At 40.9% G+C, this 26,824-nt stretch overlaps 1 protein-coding gene across 1 annotated transcript in view; it reads right to left on the bottom strand.

Moving 5' to 3' along the window:
• Positions 1 to 26,824, bottom strand: part of CD200 (CD200 molecule) — a 51,226-nt gene that overhangs the window by 6,944 nt on the left and 17,458 nt on the right. The window contains exons 4-10 of the mRNA XM_048494052.1: positions 25,608 to 25,919; positions 22,571 to 22,704; positions 14,955 to 15,074; positions 9,482 to 9,563; positions 7,222 to 7,557; positions 4,944 to 5,210; positions 3,576 to 3,677 (exon numbers count right to left, since the gene is read on the bottom strand). Coding sequence (XP_048350009.1) covers positions 3,576 to 3,677; positions 4,944 to 5,210; positions 7,222 to 7,557; positions 9,482 to 9,563; positions 14,955 to 15,074; positions 22,571 to 22,704; positions 25,608 to 25,919 — 1,353 coding nt within the window. The remainder of the gene's footprint in view (positions 1 to 3,575; positions 3,678 to 4,943; positions 5,211 to 7,221; positions 7,558 to 9,481; positions 9,564 to 14,954; positions 15,075 to 22,570; positions 22,705 to 25,607; positions 25,920 to 26,824) is intronic.

The raw sequence follows: 26,824 nt of genomic DNA, 5'->3' as shown, positions 1-26,824 counted from the left end.
TTGTCCTATATAGTCAATCACTTACATATTTATTACAGTCATGGACCAGCAGACTAAAATATACATTAGCCAAGTGGTTCTGCAGTGCCACTCTCCTGGCCAAGAAACCCAGAACCAACAATGACATTGGGAAGGGAAGAGAACAATTCCTTTAAACTCTTCCTTTCATCATTAATTTTAAAAATCACATTTTTCTGCATACCTGAGTATAACAGTACCCTTACTTTTTATTTTATGTTATTTTAAATTAAATATTTCTGCCTTACCCCGGCAAGCTGGGCTCATAGCAGCGAACAACAATCATACAATATAAAATACAACCAATAAAATTGCAGACTAATAATCAACCCCCTACTATAATCCAAACATCAGTAATATAAATATCTACAATTAGACTAAAACACTTGCATCACTGGGGCCCCTTCCGCACATGCAGAATAATGCACTTTCAATCCACTTTGCAGCTGCGCGTAATAACAAAATCCATTTGCAAACAATTGTGAAAGAGGATTGAAAGTACATTATTCTGCATGTGCAGAAGGGGCCTGGGTCTTGGTCTTCCCAGCAGTTTAAAATAAGGATATCCCCACAAGGGACCTTCTCTGTGGGTATTTTGGTTCTGCTTCTTTCATGATTAGCATGATCCTTTACCATTATACATAGTTGTGATTCTACCATTAGATGCATCTCTTTTACTAAAAAGACATAGAGCTAAAACATATGTTATGGGTGATTTGAGTTGGGTCACAACTCTATCACATTTTCAATCACATTACATGTTCAAGAAAGTGACCCATTCATATATTTAAAAAGGTATCTTTCCTATGTAATTTTGCTCACAGTGTCTCAGGTTCACTTCTTCCTTTACTATTGAACCTAGACTATTCTCAAAAATATATTTCAACATCTGCAGCATTTGATTAATATCAAAGTTCATAACTGTCAATCTCTCTTTCTCTCTTTTAAAGAAAGGATGTTGGTTTTTTTCCTCCCAGGCATTTGACTTCAAGATGTGAATGAACAGGAAACTACTCCCATGTTTTCCCTCTAAATGTAAAAATTAACCTTGACTTCCCTTGGAAATTCAAGCAGGATATGCCTCTGGAAAAGCTAGTAATAGAATTTTGTCTTAAGAATCATGTTAGAGAGAAAGGCATGGAAACTAGGCAGCGTAGTTCGATGTTGATTTCAAATCTGGGAATAGATCCCTTGGAAGTTTTGTTCCTGCTGTCTGTTTTTCAAAAAAACAGATCTTTGCTTTGGGGTCATTTTGTTTTCCATATAAAACTATTAAAAGTTCATTTGAAACTGAGATTTCCCCCCATTTTTAATCAGAAATTAATGGTTTAATTTCAAAGAACTAGAAATTCTAAAACTAATTCTGAATTTGGCTATTAGGAATTTAAAATACTTCTGAGGTTTTGTTCCAAAATTATTATCAGTATTTTACATTTCTTGTTAATGTCAGCTACTTTTAATGCTCATTCTAATTTTTCCTGCCATTAGAGAAATAGATTGCTTCCCAATCAGTCATTGTATTTTTATGTAGGAAAAAGAAAACTCTAGACAGAAAAGCTGAGAGACATTTTTTTCTTTTCAAATTCCTATGTGGTTTTGACTAATATCAAAACCTCCTTTAAAACTGAATGTTGTGTTTGATAATTATGAATGATAGTTTACATTGAAAAGACTCCTTAAATTACAGTGGAAGGAGAAAGTGAAGCATTCAATCTGTTTCTTCGTCCAGAAACTCTTGGCAAATTAGGAAACATATTTTAAACATGGAAGAATTTAGGGTTCAGAGACACGTAATTTTCTTTCCAGAAAGCTGAAGACAGTGTATTAAGCATGGCTTCCTGTGACTTGAGCACAGTTCACTCCTCTCACTTTTCTCTTTCCTAGGATTTTATAAATGCTTCATCAAACTGCAACAGCTGCTTAACTCTATGGAAAATGATGCCTCTATTGTAGCACCTTTAAACCTGTTAAACAATAGTATGGCTCCAGTCTAAACTTGCCATTTGTCACTAAGGATAGCAGATATCTCATCCCCAACTCCCATTGCCCACCAGCACTACAGCAGCTGACAGGAAGGGGGAAAAATCACATTGGTGACAGCTTTATGTCACTTCCAGGGAAAACCAGAAAATGACATTATGTAATTCTGTACATGGCTGGACACTCTGTGGTAAAACTATAGAGTTTCTAGTGATGTATATGGCATCACTTCCAGTTGATATAAAACTGTCATTTGATGTGTTTTTACCATGGGGGTTTTGGTGATTTCTTGAGCAGTATGATGTCACTTCCAGGTGTTCCCTGGAAGTTATGTAACAGAATTATCCAAAATAATCTTCCCCTAAAATGAAAAAATGCCTTGGACTCCTGTCTTTTGCCAGCCATTGGCTGGTAACCTTACTCCATGCTGATCATAAGTTACAGACATGAAAAAGTTACAGCATTATCCTGCTGAAATCAACACAATCTTGGCTAACAAACGTGAGAGTCCAGGTTCCATCTCTGCTTTGCCAAAGTCCTCTAATGCAAGAACAGGGGCAATTATTAGGCAGGTAGGAAGAAAAGGCAGAAAGCAGACCAGAGAGAAGAGCTACAGGGGAAGCAGGAACCCAACCATGGAAATGGCAATCATGAACTGGTGTTAGAAGTTGCCAAAACTTGAAAGGCAGAAATCTGGCAAGGAATAGGTCCTCTGTGATGGTGGAATTAAGATGGAACCTATCACATGGCCAACCCAGTGGTGTGTGGCGGCAACGGGGGCAGGGAGAGGCTGACCCCCCTGGGCGAAGGACATTTCCACAAGGGGGGGCATAGCGCTGGAGCCATGGAGGAGGCATGGCCCGAGAGTGCGATTGAACTCCAGGGCAAGGGTGGGTGGCACCGCGGCAGGGGCGCAGGGTGCACGTGTGCCCCGGGCGCAGTTCCCCCTCGCTCCACCCCTGGCCTGGGCCCACCCTACCCATCCAGGTTTGGAACTAGTGAGATAAATGGTGGAGTCCAGTGGGATCAAGGGGCAGGCCTTAAGTGCTGAGTGGGACAAAAGGCAAAATGAAAGGGTTAAGAGGCAATACCAATTGTTCTGAGGTGTGCAGTTTTATCTTTTTTTCTGCCTGAGAAGATATAAAGAGGGAAAATAAAACAGAAAAGGCATCCAAAGACAGCTGCAGAATTGACAGAAGCTATTTCTAATCTCACAATAAAGGCTGAAAGGGAAAATCTACATTGGCTCAGTACTATAAAGATCTTTAAGGTGCAATTCAGCTGCTTCTTGCAAGGTTTTGAAACCTGGCTGGATATAATTCACGGTTATGTTTTTATGTATGTTACTTTTATTTGAGATTGGTCTTCTATATTGCTTTAAATTTCCATTGGTTTATTTAAACATTTTAACTGAGCAGTGTGATATGCATGCTTTAAATGAATAGCTGAATGCAAGTCCCCCTCAGTGTAGTGTGGATGCCATTTGGTTCAACAGCTACCCACCATTTCTTCTGCACCCTCAACAGCCTTACATGGATATCAGATATATGATCTAGTTTTGATTCTCTGTAACTTACCTTTGTGTTTTTTCCTGAGTTTCCAGCATACAACTGATATTATCAAGACCACAAAGATTAGGCTCAAGATAGTTAGCAACACAGGAATTAAATTCCAGTGGCCTATAAGAAGGAAAGAGGCAAAGTTGATGACCGTAGTACTGCAGTTTGTGAATACTGTAATTACTTTAAGGGTTAAATAATACACAAACAAAGCTGGAGTTTCATAGAGTTATTTGGTCCCGAAAAGACAAATAAAAACCGTAGGTATCTTGATATTAGGGAAAGGGAGTTCCAACTTTTCTTCCTCCCACTAGCTGTTTTAGGCCTCAGTACAGAAAAAGATGGCATAGTACAGCTACTATAATTTATTATTCTTCTGGTAGCTACTGGCAAAGCAGATCACCAGTTTAGTGAAGCAGTTAAAGAGTCAGATTAGAATCTGGAAAACCCAGGTTTAAATATCTGCTCTGCCATGTAAGCTTGCTGGGTGATCTTGGGCTAGTCACATGGGCTCATCCCAGTCTACCTCTAACTTTGTGTAGATTATCAATCTTGAGGGAAAGTTGTAGATAATGAATAATTGTCAGATGGACATGTAGATAAGGATAGTGAACTGCTACATTAGTTTGCCGTGTGTGATTTTAAAATATACATGCTTTCTGAAAAATAGATAATTAAAAAATACTGGTCAGTATACTACTACTCCAATAAAAGGAGGCTCATTCCGCACATGCAGAATAATGCACTTTCAAACTGCTTTCAGTGCTCTTTGAAGCTGTGCGGAATAGCAAAATCCACTTGCAAACAGTTGTGAAGGTGGTTTGAAAATGCATTATTTTGCATGTGTGGAAGGGGCTGGAGACTAGAAGAAGGTTCCTTATAGTGCAATGCTAAATAGAGTTGTACTCTTGTAAGTTCACTGAAGTCAATGGGCTTAGAAGGGGTCAATGCTACTTCAGGTTAAACTGTAAGACAGGTTACCACACATTACACCCACAGAAAGATTTTTTAAAAGCAAATGGGACACATCCTCAGAAAAGCAGCATTAATTGCTGTTACAAAGTATTTTCACTTTTTTGTAAATTTTCTTCAAGAATCTATTTTATATCCCTGGAAAACATAGTGGCTCTGGAAGAACAATCCACACTAGCTGTAATATTCTTTTCCATAAGATAAATTGCTATTTCATCAGCCAAAACTGTAGCAGTGGAACACAGAACTTTCTTAGTCTGATTTCAGCCATTTCCCCATTTTGACACTACTGTCACACTGTCACAATAATCTTTTTTGGGGAAAACCAAGTATAGTCATGTAAATAGGATTTGCAAGAGAATACAGTTCACTAGCTGTCAGTAAGATACTACTACCATATATCTGTTCACTGACCTTCTTCTATCCTGGGCACTTGGTAGTCTATCTCCTGCCCTCTGTGTCTGACTTTGCAGATCAGTTCTTGCCCATAATGGCTACTTGAGGTCTTTATGAGTATGTTACTGATGATAGACACTGTGCCATTAGAATTTACAATCTTCCATTCATTCTTTTCATCTGATGATCCAACCCAGAAGATTGTGGGTAGTGGAAAACCAGTTGCTGTGCATGTAGCATTCAAGAGTCCATCAGAAATATGGTGGTATAGAAATGCATGGAAATCTGATATATAAGAAACAATAAAATTTGTCACCATGAACAACTAATATGAAGGGTGAACGAGAACACCCTAATAGCAACAAGACAGTCAGAGAACTTGCAAACATCTAAACAGAAAGCAGAGCCAAAGAAAAATAAACAGGGAGCCTCTTTTGAACCTGAGGGCCACACCTTGAACACATGTTCTGTGTTTATGTGTTGTATGTGTTGTATCTAGTTACCAAGTTCAGTTCAAGGTTCTTGTTATCACCTGCAAAGCCCTTTATATTGGTCTTTGCCCCAAATACCTGCAGAACCTCATCTCCTTCAATGCTGTGTCATGACAACTTCCTTCATTTGAGCAAAGTTTTCTGGAGATAGCACTCTGCAAATGTTCTCAAATGTTGCCTTTTTTCTTTTTTCCTTAGGTGTATCTGTTTTGTTTTCAGTTCTTTAATCCTGGCCCTAACACATTGTTTATTGGGTTTTACACACTCTCTGGACCAATATACATGGAATGCTATTTCAGGGCTTTTCACTGCACTGTGGGGTCTGCACTGCACTGAACTCAGGGCTTTTCACTGCACTTGTAGTGGAGTCTCCTCATGTTTTCCTGTTCACATGGGAGGAGGCACTCACTCCTGCTGAGAACTCTCTCAGGCCTGTTTTTCTTGGTTCTCTTAACTTCACCCACCAAGTCAATCTTAAAGGCCCAGATTAAACCAGTAGTCTCAAGATCGGTGTCTTCCTAAAAGCATTCTAATTACTGTTATATCGATATTGTAGCCCTTTCAAAAAATAATCTTCCCCTAAAATGAAAGAAGCAAAGCAATTCCCTCTCCCTGTGTAGAGCTCATATTATCTCCCTCTCCCCTTCCCTTCCTTCTTCCCTACACACACTTACACACATAGACTTCCTGCCACTGCTGATTCTGCAGGAGAAGTGAGAGGCAGAAGTAGAGTGGGGGAAGTGGAGTGGAGCCAAAAAGAGACTCTGCTTGTACTGTTTCTTGGAAAAGCCCTCTTGAGGTATTGATAACTCGATATGAGCATTTAAAGAAGGAGGAAGGAGCCAACAACATGGAAGGGGGAATGCAGGAGAAGGCGTGGATGGCACTGCAAGGGTGTGGGAAGGGTGGAGTTGGTAGGCTGACCACGGCCAGAGGAAACATTCTGGAGCAAAGCTGTGCTCACTGGCAAATCTGCTTGCTGTGGTGGAAAGCAACTCAAAAGTCATACTAGAAGTGGTCTTGCTTGTCAAGGAGAGAATGGAAAGTGAAAGAAGGGCTCACCACTTCTCCAGCCCTCACAGCCTAATCCAGATGGGGGAGGATGAATGACCTTTTGGAGTGGTGGAGGGCTGCACCAATGTGTTTAACCCTTCCATCAGTGTAAGAAGCACCCACACCAGCGGAGAGAACAAATGCATCAGTATCCAGTCACCCCACAACATCTCAGACAAACTCAGAAGAGGGAGCTGCTGCGGAGCTACACTGGAGCAGATGCTGGAACAGGGGATGGGTGGGCCAGGACATTTTTGGGGGTGGAGCCGACTTTAATCAGCCTCTACCAGCATTTCATCTTGGGAATACTAACCTCAGAGCCTGCAGACTTATGCTGCACTTTTGTTTGCTGTAAGCCTGTTTCGGTTCTGAGGCAATTTAGGCAGCAGGAGGGTTTTCAAATGACCCTCCTTTCCATGCCATCTGAAGGTTTTTTGGAGGCAGTATGACACCAACTTCACCACACCATCCCTGGCCATTGCAGTGCTCCCCGCACCCATTTGGACTGCCTCCCCTTCGGGGATTGGGCGGTATATCAAGTCAAATAAATAATAATAATAATAATAATAATAATAATAATAATAATAATAATAATAATAATAATAATAATAATAATAATTGTCAAACAATTCTTGGGTGCCTGGCTTCTGCCATCTACACCAACTGGTAGGAACAGGTGATTCTGAGAAAATATTAGTCAAGAGGAATAAGATACACTTTCCCTTTGTGGGGCTATTTTAACATTGACTCACCGTATACAAGAAGACAAGATTTATTTGAGATGGGTCCTGAGGGAAATATATTAAATATACATTCATAGCAGCTACTTTCTGAGATGCTCACATTCCAAATGGTGATGGCAGTGTCATTGAGTGCTGAACTTGTGAAGGTGAGTCGATGCTTGTATTCTTCAGCAATATAATCATTTGTATGCGTATTGTTCTTGCTCAATGCTGCAATATTTACAGAGCTCCCATTAATCTGTTTCTGCCATGAAGCCTGAACCAGTTCAGGAGACCCCGTTAGGATACATCTCAAGGTTACATTGCCACCCAGCTTCACTTCTTTATCCTCTGTCACAATGGCACCTACAAAAACACAAAGTAATTTGTAATGAGTAGTTGTTTACTCTGTCTCATGCTTACAAATCATTTAACCATTTCCTTTTCTCTGATTCTCAACAAAAGAAAACCGAAACAGGAGAAGTTAGGAAGATTCCTGTTGAGGGGGGTCTGGACAAAGTCAAACCATTTTGTTTCCCAGATGTGGGGCAGACGTCACTGCTTGGAACAATGCCACAAAAAGTATGCGTGGAAGGGTTTTTATTTAAGTCTGTATCTTTATCCACAAACCCTTTCATAAACTATTTGTTCCAGACTTCAGTTTATAAAATGTTACATCTATTTTAACTTCTTTTTTCCAAAAAAGGCAATCTTCACTTTTTGTTTTCTTTCTCCTCTTTCCCTTTAAGTTCTGGAAATTGGGAGTATATTGTTTATACCTACAAAATTTTGTGAGTAGCATATTTACCTCAGCTAATCAGTTGACCTCGAGTGCCTGTAATGTATTATCCCTGTGAAAGTCAGCTAAGTATAATCAAAAACACATATGTAAATAATTGCATTTCAGCTAATATATAAATCTGGGTAATCACCCTAACAGAAAGCCTCTGAATGATGAAATGGTCTTTAGACACCTTGGAGGATTGATGGAGAGACGCTTGCAGGTAAGCGGGGCCATTCTCCTCCACACTCAACATAAACAGAGACCAGGAAATGCGATTTATGTCAGCCATTTCCATAGTGTACACCCACTGTCAATTCTCTGGGGCTCCTAACAGTTGAAAGGGCATAAGCATAAGCATAAGCATTTTATTGTCACTGTGCACGCACAACGAAATTTACAACGAAATAACCATTGCTATATATTCTTTTGTTCCTGTAATTAACTGGCTAGTTGTTGTTATTGCTGTCGATGATGGTGATGATGATGATAACACTAGTAATAATAATTTTATTTATATTCTGCCATCTCCCTGCCAAAGCAGGGCTCAGGCAGGAAAACAGCATAAAATACATCATCAATTTATAAAACCATAATAAAAATATAAATTACATAAAAATGAAGCATTACAACAAGACTACTGAGATAGTCTTCAGTGCCCACCCCTCTTGTATTCCTTTAGACTTTTAAGGTGGGGGGGAAGAATCATTGTGGTTTAGTAATACAACCTGCATCTAGCCTTTGAAAAGAGCACACAAAAGGCTCCTGGCAGCTGAGTGCACAGATGCTGGTCTCAACTAAGTGCAATTCAATACAGAAGAAAGGGGCTTTGGATATAGTTAGTTAATTTTGATTCCCCCCCCCCCTGCAACTTTTTTGGAAAACTCTTCAGTCCAAAGGTCCCCAAAGTATCTTCTGTTGGTAAGAGGAGAGCTCTGCAGTTTCCTCATATTTTTTTAATTTGGGATGCAGCTTCTTGTGCTGTTTCCTGTGCTTCCCCTGATGGGTCCCCAAGGATCTGGAGAAGACATTGAAGGAAAGATCCATTTCCCCTGATCTGTTTCCACCAAACTTGACAAATGTGAGGGAGGGATCCTTTCCAGGAATAAAGTTTGGTTCATGTTTCATTGGATGCAACCCATTGTCTCCTGTTCCCACAGTTGTTCTCCTGTTCCCCAGAATATATGGGACCCAATTCCACAGAGTATTGCTCCTTGTCCAAATCTCCCAACACATGTAACCAGTTTTTCTCTCTCAGATACTTTCTTACATGATTACACCTTTATATGAGTCTGGCTAAGGACTAGAGTAGGGCAAATGAAATGAAGAAAGTCTTTTTCATAACCATACTTCTAGAGAAAGGCCCAGTGGTAGCATCTTCACAGGTGTGTTTGTACTTCTTTGGCAAGAGGGTAACTAAGCTCTGTATGCAGTGCTGCTGTGTGCCAGTGGATATTAATTTTATGCAATAAGCATTTCCTCACAATCCATTGATCATATTCGACTCACCCTGTACCCAGCAAAGCATTATTGAGATGATGGCTATGGTCAAGCCCTGTAAAGTCCACAGCGAACAAAGACACCTCTTTACCTAGGACCAGAAAAAAAAGTTGTGTTATGATTATACAATTGATCTGTTTCTTATTGAGGGGTTTTGCCATTTGGGGTTTGGGTATAGCCCAAATATATCATGCACAGAGAAGATTCTGTAAGAATCCCATTACTTGGCTGTTGTGCATTTTCCAGGCTATGTTGCTGTGGTCTGGTAGTTCTTGCTCCAGACCATGGCCACACAAGGCATAAAACCCACAACAACTAGTTAATTCTGGCCATGAAAGCCTTCAATAATTCCATTACTGGTAACTAAAAATATGTCTATCCCTCCTTTTCTTTATGGCACAAGGTGAGTTATCAGGTATCTTCAAATGTAGTCAGAACAGAAAACATCTCTTTGCACCTTTCCAAGGCCGTTTCCGCACGGCCCCTGAGGCGCCCCCACGCCGGCAAGAATTCTGCCGGCGTGGGGGCGGAGGCCGTTCGCACGCAAGCATGCGTGCGGCCTCAGGGGAGGCCGGCGGAGGACAGGCGGCTCCGCATGGAGCCGCCTCTGCCCCCTTCCCACTCACCTTGTCCCAGTCGTCGGCCTGCTGGCCTCTGAAGCCCCGCCCATGCTGCCCTCCGACCTCCAGGGGTCAGAGGACAGTGAGGGAGGGGCTGCAGAGGCCTGCGGGCCGACGACGGGGACAAGGTGAGTGGGACGGGGAAGGGAAACAGCGTGTTCCCAGCGGTGCTGTTCGCACTGCGCCGCCGGGAACACGCTGTTGCGGCACAAACAACCCTTTAAAGGGTTGTTTTTTAGGGCGGCCTGACGCCGCCCTGGGGGAGGGGGAGCGCAGTCAGGTCGGTGCTGCTGCGTTGCAGCAGCGCCACCTGTGCAAATGGCTCCCTGGGGACGGCGTTTTTCCCGTCCCCAGGGCGCCATAAAAAGGCCGTGCAGAAACAGCCTATGTCAAACTAAGAATGGATAAACGACAAGCAATTTTCAGGAGACAAAACATTGTTCATTGTCCTTCCTTTATTGTAAATTTCATACATGGAAACATTTCAGTCTATGTCTTGTCATGAGTGAGAGATAAACCAGCATTTATTCACTGCTTATTTACATTCAAAGGAACAAAAACTGACAAAGGAGGATGAAGTGGAACAAGAGGAAGGAGTGAACCAGAAACCCAAAATTTGTCCAGCTCATAATCCTCAACTGTAATCTGAGGAGATCTTTTTCAGCTCACATGAATTATCCCAAGAAGAAAGCCTCTCAGAGCAGCAAGCTCTTCCTCCCCAAATCCAATAAGAAACGGGAAGGAGGAAGCAACATAGTGTAGCCCAGTCTCATCTTAGAAACTAAGCAGGTTAAGAAGGGAGTTCTCCAAAAAGAAAACTTCAAAGGAAAGCAATGGCAAACCACCTCTGCTTCTCACTTGCCTTTGAAAACCCCTTTCTGGAGTTGCCAAAAGACAGGTATGACTTGATGGCACTTTACCCACACATACACAAATTGAAAAGGGTCTTGGACAGTATTATGAAAATTTTCATATTTTGCATTATGATCTTGATATTTCATTCACCAAAATTGTATTTCTCTATAAAGCAGGGCAATATATATATAGATGTCCTTTGTATGTCCTACGACAGTGGTGGTGAACCTATGACACGGGTGCCAGAGGTGGCACTCAGAGCCCTCTCTGTGGGCACGTGCAAACTGAGTGCTCCCCCCACACACACACACATCTAAGCTGGCCTGGGCCGCTGGGCTCAATAATTAGCATTAAACCTAAGACCTAGTTTTGGGGAAGCAGTGTAGGTAACCGTGTTAAGCATTGTTAAACCCCACTGATTTTCATGTGGAGAACTAAAGTGTGATCCTTTACCTGGGAGTAAGCTCGGTTGCTGGCAATGGAGCTTGCTTCTTAGTAAACCCGCCCAGGGTCATGATTCACCCTTTGGAAGAGTTGCACGGTTGCTTCAAAGCAAAGCCACCGACTACCACCAAGCTTACTCCTGAGTAACACACGCCTTGGAGCCAAAATATGTCTATCCCTCCTTTTCTTTATGGCTCAAGGTAAGTTATCAGGTATCTTCAAATGTAGTCAGAACAGAAAACTGTTTGCACCTTTCCAAGTCAAACTAAGAATTTTCTAAACTAAAACCTCAGTATTCAGGTTAAATTGCCGTGTTGGCACTTTGCGATAAATAAGTGGGTTTTGAGTTGCAATTTGGGCACTCGGTCTTGAAAAGGTTCGCTATCACTGCTATAGGACAAAGCACACTACTGGGGTGTGCACATATTCATAAATTGTGACTGTAAAAGGAATACTACAGTGTGAAGACTGCAGTAACATTTACAATTGAACTACATCTCCTAGCATATTGCCATACGTCAGTCAGTTTCTTTAAGCAACCTTCTTCCTGCAGTACTCTCTCTTATGACTATCTGTATAGCAACATCTAAATCATGGACCTTCTTTATAGTAAATTTAGGCCTACCAGAATGGGTGAAGGGTGCTTTCCCTGGCTGCATTATGGACGACGTGCAAGGCAATTCTATTTCAGAGTGTACTTGATGGATAAGATGGATAAGATAGTTTTTGTGTTTTTAATCTGCGTATTATTTTTATTTTGTTAATGTACTCATATGTTTTAGCGTCCTTACAACTTGTTCCATGGTTAGCTGCGAGTCTGAGGGAGAATATAAATATTTTAAAATATATGTTGTATCACCAAACTAAAATTGTAAAAAAAATTAATAATTAATAATTATGAACGGCACAAAAACTGTGCTGGAAAACTTTTCCTAACTTAGTTCAGGATTGAGTGTAGCAGACTAAAAATAGCTTGGGATCTTCCTAAAACAAACAAAAACTTCTACTCTGCTCCTTGCAAATCTGTCAACATGTTCCCTTTTGCACAAATATGTCAATCATCTCCATGATGATACTATATCTTTAAGAATTGTAGCATACTGAGGATTATAAATAGTAATATTTTGTCAACTGATTCAGAACAGCCAGATCTGGTAGGACAGTGATGGCGAACCTTTTTGAGACCGAGTGCCCAAATTGCAACTCAAACCCCATTTATTTATCGCAAAGTGCCAACCTGGCAATTTAACTTGAATGCTGAGGTTTTAGTTTAGAAAAAATGGTTGGCTCCCTCTTCCTTCGCCCCACCCGCTCGAGCAGGGGCCAGCCTCCAGCAAGTCCCACACGCACCACTCTCTAGTCTCTAGCCAAGTCAAGGCAAGTCTCTAGCCTCCAGCAAGTCCCACACGCACCACTCTGTGCCTCTCTAGCATCTCTGCCTCCTCTGCACCCCCCCCCCACCGGGAGCAGCCACCTGGAGCACAGACACCAGGCCTGCCAGCCAAGTCCTCCCTGCTCACCATGGTGCACGCACGCCGTGCTCAGTGACCCAGGCCAGCTTAGATGCATGTGGGGGGGATTTTCTGCCCCCCACATGATGAACTTTGTGTGTGCATGCCCATAGAGAGGGCTCCAAGTGCCACCTCTGGCACCCGTGCCATAGGTTTGCCATCACTGTTCTAGGCTGAGCCTCAATGCTATAACTGAGCTTCAAAAAGCCCCCCGGGGGGGGGGGGGCTGAGCACTATAAAGCCCTTGGTGCTGGGCACCAGAAAGCTTCTGACAGAAAATAAACATAATTAGGAAACAGATTTCTCATAGAAAGACAATGAGGAAAAGGTAGAGATTTCAGCTACAGAATCAGTGATGAAATGACAATAGAATGTTATAGTACATTTCAAAAAGAAGGGGTACAAAGAAGCTGGAAACCTCTGCCATAAAGCCAATGACCATTTGTAAGTGCCACAATTAAAGAAATGTTATCTTGGGATTTAACACAGAATAGTATGAAAACAAACAGAAAAAAGTAGGTTATAACAAAATCTGAAGTGGAGCCCAATCTGTGGTTTTATGTATCTCCAATTCCTTAGTCTTTAAGCACTTTTAAGAGAAGAAGAAAAAAGAAGTGGAAAAATGCATAGGGTACAGTGAAAGAGAATACTGAGGCAAGTGAACAGAAGATCAGAGGTGAACAAACATTTTAAAAACATTTTCATTTCTGTTTTTACTTAGACTGTTGTAAAAGGGCTGGGTGTTTGGGTTTCTTTGGGGGGGGGATGGGAGAGGATCTGCTCTTTCTGTCTTCCTCTTAAACTTGTTATCAGAACCTGCCTCTGGAGAATGGGAGCATCTTTTGTATACTTTTAGATGCATACGGAAACCATCACACTATTAATTAGCCCACAATACACTTTAACTGTAAGATTAGCTAAAAAGCAATAAAAGGCTAGAATTCACTCCTACATTTCCAGTTTTAATGAGTTTAGTGGAAATTTTAGTTCACGTCAATTATTGTGAATGCAAACTTGGGATATTGATCAGTTTGGTTTACGTTTTTGCAGTTTCCTCCTATGACCAATTTAGTGATTTCATAACTAGAATGGTTCAGCAGTAAGAGGGAGAATATTTAAGTAAAGCTTGGGAGTGATAATAAATTAGTCTTACTGTTTTTTAAAACTACTAGCTGTCATATTGTAACTGCCTAAAATTTAAATCACTTCTGGATTTCCCAAATGCCATCATGCCATCTGTAATATATGTTTAAGTATTGATTATCTTTCGATTTCAGTCCTATATAATCAATGCAGACACACACACACACGTAACTGTACACACTAAGAACCTTTTTACCTTTTTGAGATACTATGTACATTTGTCTGGGCGTAACTTCTGCTGAACGCAATGAGACTTACTTTTGAGAAAACATCCTCAGGACCAAGTGTCTTAGCTAATTTCACGTGACTGAATTTCTTTTAAAAAAATATATCTCACATCCGTTTTTCAAAAACATTTATGCATTTATGAGAAACCAGGTTCAGTCACTCTTCTGCTTCCATCCTGTCTGCCATTCCTGGTCTTTACACCAAGAGTAGGAGAAAAACACGTTTCCCTTTCAGCGTGATGTGTGGAAGCATTCCTATAATCAAATCCTCCACATGATGGTAGAAATAAGTCTCAAGGAGTTCAGTGCCACTTCTGCTATTCTAGGCAGAATCACTCCCTTCTGAGGTATCAATAGAATGACATTGTTATTTCCCAATAAACATGAATAGCACTACTGCCTGAGGCATGGCATGAAAAGGAACTTCTGCTTGAATGCAGAACATGACATAAGTGGAACTCACAGTTTCTCTAGCAAAGAAAGTATGACACACATTATAGACTGATTTAAGCAACCACTGATGGAAATTAAATATCTGAAGGTACCTCTCAGTTACACAGCTCCACTTATCCCTTCAGACCTCTCTCCCTACCTCCTATCTGCATGAAGAGCCGTATAACCAGGACTGTGTCTGGATGGATGAATGGAGGCAAAGCAAGCAGAATATCATATCAGTACTTACCACGGGATGCATGTTACTGCAATAAGGAAAAGATGTTGAGTCTGAGAGCAGCTGTTGTATTGTTGATAAAGGACAAAAAAAACCCCCAGGAGTTGGAAGTGAAAGCCCTACAGCGTCTTTCTATGAAGAAATAGAAATCTTCTCTGTGCTCCTCCCACAAGAGCTGGTGGAGTGAAGCAACACTTCCTTTCTCTGTATTCTTGTATTTCAGTGATCAGTAGAATGATTGCACAGATCTACTAGTTTCTGCATTATCCCATTCTTTTAGCAAGTTAGTTAACTATTTTATACACATGTCATTGGTGGCACATAAACATTAAACAGCAGCCACAACGTACATGCATTGGAAAAATGATTTCTGTTCTGATATTCCTTTTAAAATAGCTTCCATTGTAAATTTGAGTGCATATCTGGATTCTTTCTCCAGGAAGGATTTACGGTCAGATGGTGTGTACAAGATGGACAGAAGCAAAGCAAAGGACCTTCATATGAGACTTATGCAACAAGATTATCAGGGGTCTTTGAGAGGGATGTCTTTGCAAGGAGCTTACTTTAGATATATCCCTAGAGAAGTGGTGGGATTGAGCAGGTTCGCACCGGCAGAACAGGTTGTTAAAATGGTGCTTGTAAACAACCAGTTGTTAAATTATTTGAATCCCACCACTGGAACCGTTTGTTAAATTATTTGAATCCCACCACTGCCCTAGAGGTATGTTTGCCGTTTATGAGCAACTCTTAAGTCCAAACATAATGGAATGTTATAAGATAAAGAATAATATTTTATTTTATGATGCTAGGATAATAATCCAAGAAAATCCTAGATGCAGTGTTAGTAAACCTAGAAAAAGCAAGAAGACCTAAATGTAATGAACAAAAAGAAAGAATAAAAAGCATTTGCTAGTCCACCGGGGCACAGGCTTAGAAACAGCTCACCTCGGCTTCCTACTTTTTCTATGTCAAGTGATAATTTGCATGTGTGAAATCTCAGATCCAAAGCAACAGAAGTATCATTTAAAAGCAAAACTAATCCTTTCCCATGGCAATAATTCATACCTTCATCAACAAGCCTTGACACAACCTCACATGCACATATAGGCTGGCCCTGGAACAGCAAGGAAATAAGGAAGAAGATGGCTTTGCCAAATTAATAATTACCAAATTTGCCAAAACAATTTTCTAATGTGTATTTTCTTACAGTCCATAGCATTGATTAGAACTTTCAGTCTCATATTTAGCTTGTACTGTTAGCAAAGACTGTGCATACTTAACAAATGTTGAAATCCTAGGAATCCTGGAAATAAGCTCTATTGAATAATATGGGACTTGCTTTTGAGTAGACTTGCTTAGGATTGTTCACTAAATCTCTCGTGCTGGATCATATACTGGATTAATGTATATTTTAATTTGTAAATTGCTGAAATGACCAACTAGTTGCCTATCTTTGTTATAACTAATGGCTGAAAAAATAAGGCTTTTCAGGGGGTATAAGGTTTCCCCCCCTGAATATAGATAGTTTTGGAACAGCTCTGCCTCAGCCTGCATTTGGGATGATAAACTCCAAGCTGCTTACTCTACTGGTTAATATAACAAAACTTTGCCCCTGCATAAGAAATAATAATATCACTATAATCAAGTAAAATGTTAACAATAAAATAATCCGAATATCTAAAAACTGCCAGGGCACAGTCAGGCCTCCATAGGTACACCATAAAATCTCCCTCTAAACAGGGCCAATGGAAAGGCATTAAAATGAGCTCTTGAAAAGGCCCATGGATATTTGGAAAAAGTTATGTATGTTAGATCAGGGGCAGTGGAAAATCCCTCCCAAGCCTATCCTGAGCCAGGAAACTGATCTCTGTAACAATAGGTTTGAAATAGTACAAGAGTACAAAGTTTGTTCTTTCCTATGTTATGTTGCAGGTCATTGAAACAACAGTAGATGTCAGTAGTGATCTAACAAGGATTTTGTTGGTCAAGCAATTGAAATACGAATTTCACTTGCTCACCTTGCTGTTCATGTAATAATGGTATTTATCTAAGATTGGGCAATGAATTTTGTTAAAGTGGAGACACCTCTGGAATTAGTGTGTTTATGTATTGAAAGATTTATATCCTGACATTTAGCAAAAGTTTCTGAAGTGACTTGCTACGTCTTGCAAAAAGAGCCGCAGTTTGTCAGGTACATTAATTATTCTTCTTAGACCAGTCATTCAAAAAAGAGTATCTAGTTGAGTGAAGGCACCAGTTTAACATGCTCTGTTTTTTTTTATACCATTAATGATCACATACGTGAATCATGCACAGTTTCCATAGTTTTCATTGGTCTATCGAGGTCAGTATGGTTTACTCCAACTAGCAGCAGACCTCCAGGATCTCAGAGATCTCATCTATTCTCAAGGAAGTAATTACTGTAATATGTTTCATTCATGACTTGATACTGGATGAGGAGGCTGATCTGGCATGTATTACTGAGACCTGGATGGCGGAGCTGGGAGGACCTGATCTTGCCCAGCTTTGACCCGCAGTTTACTTGGTACAGCACTGTTCCACACTTTAATCAAGTAGTCTTCCATCCCTCTTGTCACATGGCTAGTTCACGTGGTGGCTGGATTTGAGGGTTTGTTCTTGCTGTTGAGTCATTGAGACAGAGCAGGTTCGCTGCTGGTATATCATCCACCTCATCACCTGACAGCTTCCCTATCTGAACTGACCAAGATGATATCAGATGTGGTGTTGGAAGTCCCTGCCACAGTAGTGCTGGGAGATTTCAACATTCATGCTGTGACTAGCCTCTCTGAGCCAGCTCAGTTTTTCATGGCTTCTAAGAAGAGAAGAAGAAGAAGAGTTTGGATTTATATCCCCCTTTCTCTCCTGTAGGAGACTCAAAGGAGCTTACAATCTCCTTGCCCTTCCCCCCCTCACAACAAACACCCTGTGAGGTGGGTGGGGCTGAGAGAGCTCCGAGAAGCTGTGACTAGCCCAAGGTCACCCAGCTAGCGTGTATGGGAGTGTACAGGCTAATCTGAATTCCCCAGATAAGCCTCCACAACTCAAGCGGCAGAGCTGGGAATCAAACCCAGTTCCTCCAGATCAGAGTGCACCTGCTCTTAGCCACTGCTCTTAGCCACTACGCCACTGCTGCTCTTAGCCACTATGCTACTGCTGCTCTAAGATGACTATGGGGCTGTCTCAAATTGTGACTGGCCCAACTCATGCAGTAGAACATATCCTCAATTTCATTTTTGCTGCAGAATAGTATAGTGAAGATCCATTTATAGAAAATTGAGGATAAGCCTGTCATCATGGACTAACCAGATTCTCATTAGAGTTGGACTTTAAGTGGCAATCCCCCCCCCCCCCCCCCAGAGATGGAAGACCCACTGAGATGGTTCACTATCAGAGAGTTATGGAAGCTGAGCGGTTCCTGAATGCTCTGGGGGACTTTCTGGCTGGCATGTGCCCTTGCCTCATTTGTAGAACCTTTAAAACTACTTGGTATTCTATAGAGTCAATGGCTAGAGTCAACAACTAGAGGGCAGATGGCATAAATCCCACTGTAAGGCTGACAGAACAAGAGTTAGAGCATAATATTGTGCTTATCAGGTGGCAGTGGTGATGGCGAGAAGGTGTTTTTTCTCTACCACCATTGCTTCCTTAAGTAATTATCTCTATATCTATTTAGAAAATTGGTAAAGATGTACCTGTTCGCCCTGATCTTTGGCTGAAGTACTTTCCTGTGAAAATTTCAGGATTTTAATAGGTTTTTAGGGCTTTTAATAGACTTTTAGGAAGTTTAATAGGTTTTTCAACAGTTTTTACTGTGCAAAGTTTACAACTGTTTTTAGGTGATTTTTATGACTAAGATTACAACCTGTCCTAAGACCTTCCAGTATAGGACAGGATAGAAATGTATAGAAATAAATAAATAAATAATTTGTTATATCTCACATCTGGGACAAATAATAATTTCATTCTTTCTTCTAGCAACACTTTTTACCTGTTGCCTACTTATGCTTTGCCTTTTGTCTTTTTGCCCTGGTTTTCTTCTATTGGTTTGGAGAAATAAAATTGTTTATTTATTTTAATTTATTTTACCAAATTTATACTCCACCTTTCTGCATTCATTCATTCATTCATTCATTCATTCATTCATTCATTCATTCATTCATTCATTCATTCATTCATTCATTTTATTTCTATTTCTTTTTGGATTTATAAGCCACCCTTCCCCCTATGGGCTCATAATGGCCACCAAGGCAATCAGCAGTCCCATCCACAGCCCACAGTTGCTGAGCATGGCACAGCCCCATTGTCTACCAGCCGCATGGGGAGGCAGAAATATTTTTTAACCTTTCAATGGGGCTAAATGGCTGCAGCATACCTGCCTACAAAGCTGGGATGAAAGCCAACTAATGTTGGCTCCACTCCTCGGAACACCACTCCTTGGCCTATTCCCCACCCCACCTCATTCCAGTGTCTGATCACACATCCCAAGACAATTCTGCAGCAGCCACGATTTCTGGGTTTCATTGCCACAGAACTGAGGCGCAGTTGGCTGCATGCACCTTTGCTCCCTCTGCTGGCAGGGTTGTTCTTTGCGCTGGTGGAGAAGGCAAATGCATGACAACTCCACAACTCAATTCAGCTCCCCTCGCCCCCCACACGATTGTGCTGTGTTACACTAAACCATATGTAATGAAATAACATCTTAATAACCATTAAACCAACAAAATCACATTATTACAACAATTAAAAACAAAGCTGAAATGCTTATATAACATTGTTGTAATTATGTGATTTTGTTGGTTTAATGGTTATTAAGGTGTTATTTCATTACATATGTTTAATGTAATACAGCAAAATCCTCTGGGAGGTGCGGGGAACGTGAAAGCAGGAGTTAAAACACTGGCCAGGAAAAAGGGATCACGAAGCTGGGGTAAACCAGATTACCAACTTTCAGCCAGCACAGACAGCAAAAGTACTTAGGCTAGGATCTTGACTCCACATGCAGATGTCCTGAAGATACAAAGGGGCTTCATAAATGTACTATCCATCAATGGAGCCTTACACTCCCCCTCCCCCATTTGGATACTTTCAGAGCACCATACCCTAAAACATGAGCAGATGTTGGAAGAAACAAATTGGCACCATACCTCCACCAAATGCAGAAGTATTTGGAATCCAGCCATCCTATTCGATCTACTGATGTGTAAAAATGACAATATGCATCAGAGAAGAGAATTACAGAGAATTTGAAGGGATGTGGGTACTGCTGCATAGTATTTTTTTCTGGTTTTGGTTAAATTTGTTTCTCACACTATTACAAGAAGTCAATGTAGCTACATCAGACCTTTGTTGTTTTTAACAAAGAGAGAAAGAGAGAGAAGCAAGTTGATAAAAAAAAATAAAAGAGTTTTTCATTTATTTTATTAAATTTATATTCTGTCCTCTTCCCAACCAACATCGGGTTCAGGGCAGCCTACAAGGATTTCAAACCTCAATAATACAATAAAAGCATATAAATATAATACACCTAAAATCTCAACATTGAATCTAATTGATGGCGATTAAAACAGTATTATCTTTTACAACCTCATCTCAGCAATTTTTGTACAATATTTAAGAATGGGTAAAACAGAAAAGAGGGGGAGAATATAGTATTAGTAATTCATAGACAGTTGATAGTAGGTGAGAGGTAGGAGACCAGCGAGATGGAATGGCGGATATCAGGTGACCTCAACCAAAGGGCTGGTAGAATATCTCTATGGCGGATTCTGCATGGGGCAAAAACAGCAGTGTGAAAATGGTGTGAAAATGGTGTAAACCCTTTTACACCATTTTCAAACTGTTTTCACAGCACTGTTTTTGGCCCATGCGGAATCCGCCTATCTTATAGGCCCAAGGATACCCAGTGCTAGCTAATCTGCAGGGTTCTTAAAATTTATTTAGTTACCAGAGTTTAACTGGTAATATGAAGTTATGTTTATATTTTATTAACAAGGTGGGGAATAGTGTAATCAGTACAATAGTCATAACATCAGTACAAATCCACAAAACATTTATAGTAGAATAAGCAGATAGCAAGCAGTAATTCTGCTTTTTAAGGTCCACTGGCATCAGCTTCCTTTAGCATTTGTATAACACTGTATAACACTGATGGGATCAGGTCACAGACAAGGCACAACAAACAAATGTTTTTATTACATTTCTGAATAAATAATTACTGAATTTTATTATATAATTTAGTTTAATTATAGCATCAGTGTTTATATTTTATACCGTAAGAGTTTTTTGAAGGTTCATCTCACAACAGATTCTTCATCCACCCAGAAAGTTTTTTGGTGAAGAGCTTTCACTGGGACTTGATTATTTGTACAGGAACACCATCCCTACGCTGAACTTCCTGGACATATCAGAAGAGCCTAGGGAAGAGCACGGCAATATCTTTAAGGCTGCAAATAAGCAGAAGACTGCTTTAGAATGCTGAATGTGTGTGAAAATTGCTTGCCACAGAAGTTTAAATTGAAAAAATGTTTTCCTACTTTCCAGGACACCCAAGAGGGATAATTCTAACCAGGATATATAATTAATATCGATTGAATGTGTTTAATTTTTATTTCCACCCTCCTTCCAGGATGTGTTTGTGTCCTTCTTCACAAAACAGGATAGAGCAGCACAATTAATCAGCAAGGATAGGAGGGATAGTCTAAGTAAAGAGGCCATCTAGAAGCCCAAGTACAGGACATCCTGTTTAGATTGTGGTCACCATCCAGCAGAAATTTCCAAGAAGGTTTATAAGCAGGTCATGGAGGACATATTCCTCCATCTTGCTTTTTAGACCAGACATGAAGTATAAAAACGTGTTGCCTCTGAGTAAGAAAACTCCATTTAGTGATCATGACTTAACAGGCATTGATACACCAATGTTCCATGGCAATTGAGCAAATTAATCTCTGCAAATGATCAGAAGCACTCTTCTTACAAGGCCAAATACCATTGTTGACAACAGGTTTTATGGTTTAAGATCCTATGAGCTTTTTACTCTATGGCTGTTTCTGCACGGCCAGCTGAGCAGAGGTGCATCAGCATACTTTATACCGATGCACCCCCTGGGACCGTTCACATTGATGGTCCCACTGGCTGCACAGTTGGCAGTGCAGCCTTCGCACAGGTTGCGCCACTCCCAAATGGCTTTTACCTTCTGTCACCTTCCGCTGCGTTGTGGAGGCCAGGGGACATGCCCCTATGGCCAGGGCAATGGCTCTGGGGTCGGAGGCCAGGTCCCCTGGCCTCCACAAAGTGATGGAAGGTGGCAGAAGGTAAGAGCCGTTTGGGAGGGCCATGGGAAAAATGCTGGCTTCCCCCCGGTGCCTTTCGCTTGGCACCAAATGGAAACCAATGTTTTCCAAAAACCTCACTCCCCGAGTGAGGTTCAAAAATGCTGTTTCGGGGAGGGGGAGAGTGCATCAATTTGCATCAATTGCATCAATTTGGCAGTGGCACCTGTGCACCCAAAATGGTGTTTTACTATTTCAGCCCGTGTGGAAATGGCCTATGAATCCCTGCTTCCCAGTTATTTGTTTTTAACAACAACAACAATAACAAAAAAGTCTCACCATGAGTAGATCTTGCTTTTTATCTTGGTGGGATAATCTTCTCCAGGAGATGAAGATGAGAAAAACCAGTAACCCCAGAATAAAGACGGCCAATGTGCAGACAATGACAGGAATTCTTGGGACTTTTCTTTTTGCTGCAAAGAAACCATTACATGAGACGGGGCAGAGAGAAAAAAGGGGTAGAAAAAAACATTATGTGAAGAGAACTTTGCTAAAAACTTTTTGTTGCATTAAGATCATAGTGGAGGCTTGCACAAATGCATTTTTTCATGCCTCAGATGTTTGTCAGTGTGTTATTGACCTAGGACTTAGGACATCTTTGCTTGTGTGACTGTGCTTTAATAGAACAGACAGCCTAGACACTGTACCCTGTAGACAGTTGTGAATAATTGTAGTGTTGGTATATGCTTAAAATCAGAAGTTGATCCTGAAAATACTGTTCCTCTATAAACTTACAATTTATCTTTTGACATAAGCAACACTATCATGGATGCAAAATAGATAGATTTTAACAGATAACCTTTAATAGCATAGGACAAAGATTTAAAATATAATACAAAAAAAAATTTTTAAGACAAAATTCAAAGCAAAATTAAGATCGTTTGTTTATGACCGTAATAAAAACATGGCCGTTTGCTCTACAGCATCGCTGGATTCATTGTTTAACAGGAAATCTGTCTTCTGCTGGTCTGTCAGCACTAATAGATAGATTTGTTTTAATTGTCACTCTGGTTTCTCTGTCTTGAGGTTCATGAAACATAAGTGATGGAAATTGTCCTGTTCTACCCACAATTAAAGCAGCTTCTGCTGATTAACTACCACAAGCATGCTTTGCAGTCTGCTACCTCCCTCAGCCCTCACTTCTTGTTTTCATTTTAGCTGAAACTGGGACAAACATGACTCTGCACTTTGGAAGCATGGCAATAGTTGTATGCAGTGCTAAAAGTATATGCATGTGGCATAAAAGTGCCCTTCAGATATGGAAACAGTCACCAAATGATGACATATTTAGTACTCATGAGGGGCCATGTTTCAGTGACAGAGTATGTCTTGCATGCCAAAGGCCCCTCCCATGTTCAATCCATGGCTTATCCAGTTAACAGGATCAGTAATAGGCAGTAGAGGAGACCTGTACCCTGGAAAGCTGCTGACTTGGAGATACTACTAGTCTGACTTGTGATAAAGCAAATATTTATTTATTTATTATTCCATTAATGAGATGCCCTTTCCCATGTGGGCTCAGGGAAAGCTTTTAAACATAAGCATAAAAACACTAAGAACACATAAAATTCATATAACCACCAATACAGCGCCATAACCATTTAAGAGAAAACCATATCTACACATTCCATTTGTACTGGACTTGAGGAAAGGAAGGACAGGGAAGGGAAGGGAAGAGAAAGAAAATAGGAAGGCGTGGGGAAAGTAGAATCCTTTTGATTAGAACAGAAAGCAGACTAGGCTGCCTGACAAATGAAAGGGAATGGTAATTCTCTAAAAAGTTTAGGATGGGTTGCCTGGGGAATGAAGTGAAGCATATTCCCCAATCAGCCTGGTAACAAGTGTAGTGGAAGCAGGGATTGACATAGATTCCTGAAACTCCTACAAAAAACAAAACACCCTTTCACATTGGTCCACTTTAACAGAAAATTAGACATAAGTGCTTCACAATCCCCTTGCTGTCCATTTGTTATTGATGAGTGCTTTGAATATGGAAGCAACCTTACATGTTTTCCTTTTCATACTTCTGATATAATTCCCATTCACACCCTCATTGCAGTGGCATCTCCACAGAAAATGGAGCCTGGGGAAAGATTTTGCACCCCCCCTCCCCATGAGCACCCAGCACCCATCTTTTTAATAATCTTTTCCAGGTGCCTTGGATGGGGGCTTTTCCTCCATGGGCCACGCTTGGTGCATTCTTTCAGCTGGTGCAAGGGCTCCTCCAGCTCTGGCCCTCCTAAAGCCCACCTACCAGCCTCTCTCCTCCCTCCTGTCACCTCCTCCTCTTCCCCTTTCCAAATACAAGGTGTTCCTTTGTATTCCTTCCCATTGCAGAAGCAGAAAAGGAGAGCAAGGGCGTAGGGGAGGCAGGAGGGCGGGATCCCTGCTTTCACTGCTGTAAACCTGCTACTCGGAGTTTGCTAGAATTTCATCCCAAAAGCCGCTGGTATATTTCCGGCTGGTGGGGAAGGCTGCGTATCTCCCTCCTCCCCCCCCCAGATGACTAAATGGTCAAAGTTCGGGGACATTAGACGTCATATGTCCCCCTGGATAGCTTTAAAAAGGGCTTGGACAGATTTATGGAGGAGAAGTCGATCTATGGCTACCAATCTTGATCCACCTTGATCTGAGATTGCAAATGCCTTTGCAGACCAGGTGCTCGGGACCAACAGCAGCAGAAGGCCATTGCTTTCACATGCTACATGTGAGCTCCCAAAGGTATCTGGTGGGCCACTGCGAGTAGCCGAATCCTGGACTAGATGGACTCTGGTCTGATCCAGCTGGCTTGTTCTTATGTTCTTATGGGTGGTAAGCTCCTGCCTTATTGTATATATTTACTTAATAGTTAGGTATATAATTTAGAATTAGTAGATTCCATTATTAATTAGATTATAGGTTAATACAGATTTTTAAAAATATTTGCTCTAGGTTATTTCAAAATTAGTATAAGGATGCAGTTTGTTATACAGATGTTGATAAAAGTTTGTATTGTATTTAGATAATAAATTTTAAGATTTTGTTTGGTCTGTGAATGGGAGTGAAAGATTTTTGATTTGTTCTTGTTTCTATTGTAGCAGTTGTTTTCAGGAGACAGTGTACTTGTGTGGAAGCAATTTATTCCATATAAATGGTAGGGAACACTGGTGCATGGGGAAGGCTAAAGAAACACCATCTGCACTCACTACAAGTCAAAGGAGACTCACTCCAGACTTACTGGGCACAGAATACTTGCTGGAGACATCTGGCCAAGGCTAAAGGATGTCCTGCACAACAGCGCTATATTAAAGCAAGAAACATTCATGTTTAAACTCACCTTGTTCTTCCCCATTTTCAGGCAAGGTTAATGCTTGTGTACTGTTTAAAGATGGATGTTGAATCACACAGTTGACTGAATTCTCCCAGAGATCTTTGGAGGACATGTGAGTAAAATTGCTCACAGCTGTCACTGTTTGGTTAGGATGGTGGGTGATATATTGGATTGGCTTTATCTGAAGGTATTCTGGGAACTGCCAGGTGATCACTGGAGCTGGTCTCCCTGTTACTGAGCAGCTTATCTTTAGCATTTCTTTTCCTGTGCTGTCTGGACTCATAACACGCTTCACATCTACCTTGGGTTTTGTTAGAGCTGTAAAACAGAAGCAACAAAACATGGAAAACATCTAAAATCTGTCCCCAGGGTTCCAAATAGCAAAAGTTTATGTGCTCTTTGTCTTCATAAGTTTGCATTGTCTGCCTTCTAAGACCTGGATCCTATCATTTGTTTCCACTTATGGAGGACACTTTTGCCTACTCAGCAATAGAAGATGGGGCAAGGAGTTGTTTGGTGTGTGTAATTTCTCTTCTTTCACTATATTTTGCCTAATACTGCCTACAGAGTCTTCTGGATTATGGGCACACTATTCCAGGGGGCACAAAACTTGGACAAAGAACAGGGAGGCAGGAAATTTCTCCTTCAGCTAGTGCGGCTCCACTTATGCTAGGTCAGGGGTCTGCAACCTGCAGTTCTCCAGATGTTCATGGACTACAATTCCCATCAGCCCCATGCTGGCAGGGGCTGATGGGATTTGTAGTTCATGAACATCTGGAGAGCCGCAGGTTGCAGACCCCTATACTAGGTAGATCAAACCCTGTATCTGGACCTGCCCAGTATATGATGATCATAGAACACAGCCTGAATATATGTAAGTAGAATGGGAGTTGGATGGTATTTTGGGTCAACTGTCTGACCTTTTGGTCTCTTCTACTTTCATTTATTCTGAAGGCTAAGCTTAAGGCTGCAATCCAGTGCAACACTGACCTACGAGTAAGTTCTATTGAACATAATTCCAAGTGAACATAGATTGGATGAGGCAATATAAAACGTAACCCTGACACAAACTAAATTATCAATATATATACACAACTACCAATCAGAATAAATATTTATTCATTTATCCTCACAATTGATTTTTCTTTATTTCATCAGATAAAATTGTGCCACTTTTCTGTCCTCACAAGGGCCAGCAACGTGGCTAGCAAATTTAAACACAC

Source organism: Sphaerodactylus townsendi, linkage group LG04 (assembly GCF_021028975.2).
Source record: "Sphaerodactylus townsendi isolate TG3544 linkage group LG04, MPM_Stown_v2.3, whole genome shotgun sequence".
Lineage (NCBI taxonomy): Eukaryota > Metazoa > Chordata > Lepidosauria > Squamata > Sphaerodactylidae > Sphaerodactylus > Sphaerodactylus townsendi.
This window is presented reverse-complemented; position numbering and strand designations above follow the sequence as displayed.